Below are 6,737 nucleotides of genomic sequence, written 5' to 3'. Positions count from 1 at the left end.
CCTCGATTTTCTAAAACCTTGATTATGACATCGTCCTCATGACGTAAGCGACGGATGTGACCGAAACGTCCCGTCGGTTCAGTTCCCCAAATCATTAATGCCTGTAAGTTAGCAGTCGGCCACTAGCGCTACCGAACCATCGCCGTGAGCCTATAAATGCCCGCTCCTTCATTGAATCAAACTTTACTTCTGCTCTAATCAAACCTCTAAGTCTTCTCATTCTTTTCGTCTCCTCCTTTTCGCTATCTATAGAGCCACCTTTGTTAGCACCGAAACTACCAGTTTTTCATCTTCCTTTGCCCTCCTTTACCTATACCAATGGCAAAAACCTCAAAGATCGTACCGCAGAAGGAGAAATCTTCTTGCTCCTCTTCTCGGCCATCCGGCGACAAGGCGCCGGTGTAGCCGCTTCCCCACGAGTACGTTCCCTGCCCGTGTACTCTAAAATCCGACTTCAAGTTCAAAATCCCTTCATCGATCCCGGGCCAATGTGAGCATGTATCGATGTACATGTGCTCGATAATGAAGAGCCACTTCGAGGCCATGAAGAGGGACTACAACTGGGGTCCCGAGGTCGTGGTGCAAATTCCTACTCCCGAAAAGAGCATGACCGCTTATGTGGAGGGGTTCCTAAGTGTTTACACTTACCCCTTCACATTGGGTCCCCTTGACCCAGTGATTATTGATCTCTGTAAAAGATATCAGGTCACCCTCGACCAAATCCACCCTTCCCTATGGCATATAGTAATCATGTTGCGCTTCTTTTCTAGCAAGGCCAAGGGGCTGGAGTTTACTTTAAATCACCTCATACGGTTGTACCGGCCTCGAATCTATCGAGGACTAATTAGGCTCCAACGCTGGGCAATGAAGGCCTTGTTCTCGAGCATCGACGATGACAAGGATCGGGGTTGGATGAGCCGTTTTATACGGGTAAGGACCCGCGACATTATCCCGGAGGAGAAGATATTGTTCTATGAGGAGTGGAACTTCGACCGTAAGTGATCTTTTAAACTTTGTTCTTCGTACCTTCTTCAACTTCGCCTAATATCCCTTTTCGGCATGTAGTTATTCCTTGGATGCCTCAAGCGGTGCCTGACCTTGAAGCCTCAACTTTCAATTATGCCGAATGTGCATGGCGTGATTTGGCAAGGGGCAGATGGGATTCCAAGAACCACGGTAAGGATCTCATTTTTCATGTTCTGAAACACTTTTTGTACTTCATTCATCACTAATTTTCTTTCATGCAGGCCTGACCAAGGATGCCATTTTGAGGCCCTCGAGTGGCGAGGAAGAAACCAAGTCTCCGGTTCCGAAGCTGTGGAAAGGCAAGAACGGAAGAGTGTCTCGCAGCCTGAGGACCCCGAGCCCAAACCTCGAAGGGTGAGGAGGAAAGTAATCGCTTTCACGATGGACTCGGTCCAAAAACTGAGAGATGAAGAAGAGGAAGATAAGGAAAATGTCTCGGCACTGACGGTCCGACCTAGGAAAGCCGTCGAGGTCACCAAACTTTCTGAGCCGACGGCAACTGTTAAAATCAAGCCTCATATCGAGGAGGCTTCCAAAAACAAATCGGGTGAGGATCCCGAATCATCAAAGGTCGAGATCGTTTCTCAGCCATCTGCCACTACACCGGGCAGGGCCGGTTCTGACGCCCCGAAGATCGATCAGAGCATACCGAGCGACTTGTTCGAGACCATGACAGTAGGTCACTTGCCTTCTCTTTTGACTTTTTGTGAGGAGGCACTAAGAGAGGCTCGAGAGTTGAAGAGCCCTGATATAGGCAGAGGCTCCAGTGTAGGGGATCCCTTTCGGGATTGCTTTACTGAAGTCGATGATGCCTCTAATATCAGTGATGCTTCTATTCCCTTAGAAGAGGCCCAACGTCTCTTATCTCGGGTAAGAATCGGTTACTGCACTTCTTTTCTTTACTCTTTTTTCTCTAAATCTGACTTGTGTTTTTCTTTTTTTGTACAGGCCTTCGCCAAGTTTCGAGCTGACCTTAGCCAGTGTGAAACCGAGCTCAAAATGGTCTCGGAGGAGAGGAACGCTCTGAAGCTTCTTTGTGGCCAAAAGGACGAAACTATAAAGGACCTTCAAGCGAATTTGTCCAAGGCTCGTGAGGAAGAGGTCGAGCTAGATAAGCAGGTAATTATCCTTTTGATAGAGTATGGACTCGACCCAACTATGGAGGCTAATATTTCATTATCTCAGCTACAGCAAAAGGTTGAAAGGATCGAGCTGCTTCAGGGAGAAGTCGATCAGGTCAAGGCCGATTGTGATCGGTGGAAGAAGAATATGGACTGCCTGGCTACGAAAAAAGAAACTACCTTGGCCAAACTGTCATCGGCCGAGGTTCAACTTCGGGGCATCAAAAAGAAAAGTTCGGCCCAAGCCAAGAGGATCGAGGAGCTTGAAATCGGGCTTGCTGAGGCGGAGATCGAGAAGACAAAGGTCATGGCGGACATGTCCATTTCCATGTATCGGGCCAATTTTGAAGCTGCTCAAATGCAGCTAAGGGAGTCTTCTGACTGAGAGCGATGGATCATTGACTCGGCAAAGTGTCAATCCCGGAGGGAAACCCTGGAGGAAATCCATGCTCGAGGTTTTGACCTTTCTGAGGAGATAGCTCGAGCCAAGGTGCTTGAAGCTGAAGCCAGGCAGCTTGCCTCCTTCGATGGCGAATACAATGATGAATAAGGCAATCGAGGCAGATCTGATGAGGGGCCTGAAGGAGAAGTTGCTCCCGGAGAAGAGGTCGAAACCGGCCGTAGATAGGTCTTAGTTTTTCTTTTTGTAAGACCTTGATTGGTTTCTTGTACATAACCTTTTTTATTAATATATAATAGAAAAACTTCTTTTGAATGTCTTCTCAGTTTTATGTTCAAACATGTTTTATGCTTTTGCCTTATGAAAATTTTGTTGTTGCAGCCTCTGTAATTGAGTGAACACTAGCTCAAACTTAAAACAAACCCTTAGGTTTTTTAGACACGCAAGGGCGAGTCCCCGAGCTCAATAATATGTTCGAGATTTCGGATGGCTTGATCGATGCCATGACTGCACTGTTTTTATAACTAAGTTCGATAAGTTTCGAACTTAGAATAGAACAAACCCTTGTGTTTTTTATCAAATAATGGTTAATTTTCTAACTTACAGTAACATATCCCTTAAGGTTTTATGGCATATCTTTGAGCTAAATTCAAGTCAGCTTTATTTGAACTCGGTTAATTTTCGAACTTACAGTAACATATCCCTTAGGTTCGAGTTTAGTGAGAACAAGGTCTCGAGCTCTAAATATATTGTCCCTTAGGCCATTTTAGGTTGGGCCCATATGGCCTCTAAAAGATGGCTATTATTTCCCCCTTTCGGCTTAAAAGACTTAGTAAAAATTTCTTTATGCCTTAGCATGTATCCGATGTCGGTTGAAACTCTTTTGCTTTTTGTGCCTTAGCACGTTTGTGTTAAGATAATTTGATACCTCTTAAGGTTTTTTTAGGGCTGTTTTTATCGAAGCCCTTTTGATTATTTGCCGAGGGTAGCCTTTTTTAACCGGTTTTTCAAACAATTTGAAGGCCTATCGTTATTGCAAAATTCGGACGTCTTCGAGCCGCGTTATTTAGGCCGTAGCCTTTAGTTTGGTCATAGCCTTTAGTTTGGCCATAGACTTCGGGTATGTCTCTTAGGCTTATTTCCCAATAACATTTCGAATTTGTTTGAAATGTCAATCCCCGAGAATGGTGGCCTTGGCCTGTAAATCGAAGGGTACCTCTTTGAGGTCTTATGAATTTGAGTTTAGATAACTCGAATATGCCTATCATCGATGGCAGTCCCCGAGTGTATATTTGCACTTTGGCTCTTGAGCCATTTCTCACAATATCATAAGCATGAGGTTTGTATAGTAGAGAATTTTCTTCGAGACACAAAATGTTTAATGAAGAGAGAATTCTTCTTTGAATAATTTATACATGCGCACATGTTTTGCCATCAGGGCTCGACTAATCTATATGGACACAGTTTACTTGACAGTTTGGCCCATCACAAAACTTCCCTATCGAGGCCCTTTGATATGAAATACTATTCTAGTGAATATAACATCTGAGGGTGATGCCCTCCAGTATTCGAGGTTGATTGCAAAGAAGCCTTGGATACTATTGAATTATCCTCAGGTAGCACATAATTGTTGCCTCGTTAAAAACCTCGCTGGAAAAACCCAGTTGGGATAAAAACCGATCTAAGGGAAAAAGAGTGCAGCACGTACTTTAAAACTTGAGGTCTCGATGTCTTTGGTCGAACTCCTGCAATGAGTTAGCGTCGAATATATATAAACAAAAGAAGGGAGAAAGTCATACCTTAACAATAATATCGTTTGAGAATTGATATGTTCCAGTTGTTTGGCAGTGGTTCGCCGTCCATCATTCCGAGTTTATAAGACCCTTTTCCGACTATATCGAGGACTTGATAGGGTCCTTCCCAATTAGGGTCGGGCTTCCCTTCATTAGGATCTCGAGTGTTGATGGTGACCTTCCTTAAACCTAAGTCCCCGACCCTGAAGTGGCGAAAGTTGGTTCTTCTATTGTAGTACCTTTCGATTCGTTGCTTTTGTGCAACCATTCAAACAAGTGCCGCTTCTCATTTTTCATCTAATAATTTGAGGCTAGTATTCATAGCCTCGTGGTTTGATTCCTCCGATGCATGTCGAAACCTTGCGTTGGGTTCTCCGACTTCGACTGGAATTAAGGGTTCGGAGCCATACACTAAGGAAAACGGAGTTGCCCCTGTACTGGACTTCGATGCTGTTCGATATGCCCAAAGGACTTCGGGCAGAATTTCTCTCCATTTCCCTTTAGCTTCGTTCAACCTTTTCTTCAGGTTTTGGATGATAGTCTTGTTCGTCGATTCGACATGTCTGTTCCCACTAGGATGATACGGTGTTGACAATATCTTTTTTATTTTATGATCTTCGAGAAATTTCGTCACTTTACTGCCGATAAATTGTTTACCATTGTCGCATACTATTTCTACAGGTATCCCAAATCGACACACGATGTGATCCCAGATGAAGTCTATAACCTCTTTTTCTCTCACTTTCTTGAACGCCTGTGCTTCAACCCATTTAGAGAAATAGTCAGTCATAAATAAAATGAACTTAGCTTTACCTGGGGTCGATGGAAGAGGGTCGACGATATCCATCCCCCATTTCATGAATAGCCATGAGGATATGACTGAATGAAGGTGTTCTTCGAGCTGATGGATCATCGGTGCAAACCTTTGACATTTATCACATTTTCGAACAAACTCTTTAGTATCTTTTTCCATGCTATCCCAGTAGTATCCTGCTCTAATGATTTTTTGAATCAGTGATTCGGCGCCGGAGTGGTTCCTACAAGTGCCTTCATGGACCTCTCGTAAAACATAATCGGTGCCTCCTGGTCCTAAGCACACTGCCAATGGTCTATCTTCAGCCAATGTGAATCGAGCAGCTTTGGTTCATAGGTTCCTCAACTCTTTAGGGTCCGATGGGAGCTTTCCATTCTTCAAGTATTCAATATATTTATTCCTCCAATCCCAGGTTAAGCTTGTAGAGTTTATCTTGGCATGACCTTCCTCGATCACAGATCTCGAGAGTTGAACGACAGTCCCCGAGCTGATCTCATCTTCCTCGACCGATAACCCCAAGTTTGCAAGTGCATCGGCCTCACTGTTTTGTTCTCGAGGTACATGCTATAAAGTCCAGTCCTTGAAACGGTGCAAAGTTCCCTGTAGCTTGTCCAAATACCTTTGCATTCTATCCTCTCGAACTTCGAAGGTTTTGTTTACTTGGTTCACCTCCAGTAAAGAGTCATACTTGGCTTCAATGACTTTTGCCCCCAAACTTTTAGCTAGCTCGAGACCTACAATCATGGCCTCGTACTCGGCCTCATTGTTAGTCAACGTAGAAGTTTTGATAGATTGCCTAATAGTGCTACCTGTGGGCGACTTCAAAACAATGCCTAGCCCGGACCCCTTCACATTTGAAGCACCATCTGTGAAAATGGTCCATACCCCCAATGACATACCCGATTTTAACAAGAGTTCCTTTTCCACTTCGGGTACGAGGGTTGGCATGAAATCGGCTACTAAGTCCGCTAAAATTTGAGACTTGATGGCCTTCCGGGGTTGATATTCGATGTCATACCCACTGATTTCGACGGCCCATTTGGTCAATCGGCCCGATAGTTTGGGCTTGTGCAATATATTACGAAGTGGGTAAGTGGTTAATACGCATACGGGGTGACATTGAAAGTATGGTCTTAACTTTCTAGAGGCTCTTATCAGTGCAAGTGCCAATTTTTTTAAGTGTGGATATCTAGTTTCTGCTTCTCCTAAGGTTCGACTTACATAATAAATGAAAAATTGCATACCTTTCTCTTCTCAAACTAGGACACCACTTACCATGATTTCCGATACTGCCAAGTACAAGTAAAGTTTCTCATCTGCCTTTGGATTGTGAAGCAGTGGTAGGCTTGATAGGTATCGCTTCAACTCTTCGAATTAATGTTGGCATTCTGGGGTCCAGGCGAAATCGTTCTTCTTTTTGAGTAAAGAGAAAAATTTGTCGCTTCGATCCTAGGACCTCGAAATGAATCGGCCTAAGGCAGCCATCCGTCCAGTTAGCCTCTGTACGAATTTTACACTATCCACGATGGATATGTCTTCGATGGCCTTGATTTTATAGGGTTTGATCTCGATCCCCCAATTCG

At 44.2% G+C, this 6,737-nt stretch overlaps 1 protein-coding gene across 1 annotated transcript; it reads left to right on the top strand.

Moving 5' to 3' along the window:
* Nucleotides 1-1,156: 1,156 nt before the first annotated feature.
* Nucleotides 1,157-2,532, top strand: LOC138892426 (uncharacterized). The gene is made up of 3 exons (XM_070176141.1): nucleotides 1,157-1,176; nucleotides 1,248-1,896; nucleotides 1,975-2,532. Exons 1-3 carry the CDS (start codon nucleotides 1,157-1,159, stop codon nucleotides 2,530-2,532), a joined length of 1,227 nt encoding a protein of 408 aa, XP_070032242.1.
* Nucleotides 2,533-6,737: the final 4,205 nt, after the last annotated feature.

This window comes from Nicotiana tomentosiformis, chromosome 5, assembly GCF_000390325.3.
Source record: "Nicotiana tomentosiformis chromosome 5, ASM39032v3, whole genome shotgun sequence".
In the NCBI taxonomy this organism is placed as follows: domain Eukaryota; kingdom Viridiplantae; phylum Streptophyta; class Magnoliopsida; order Solanales; family Solanaceae; genus Nicotiana; species Nicotiana tomentosiformis.
Note: the sequence above shows the minus strand (reverse complement) of the source record. Positions and strands in the feature narration are given on the sequence as shown.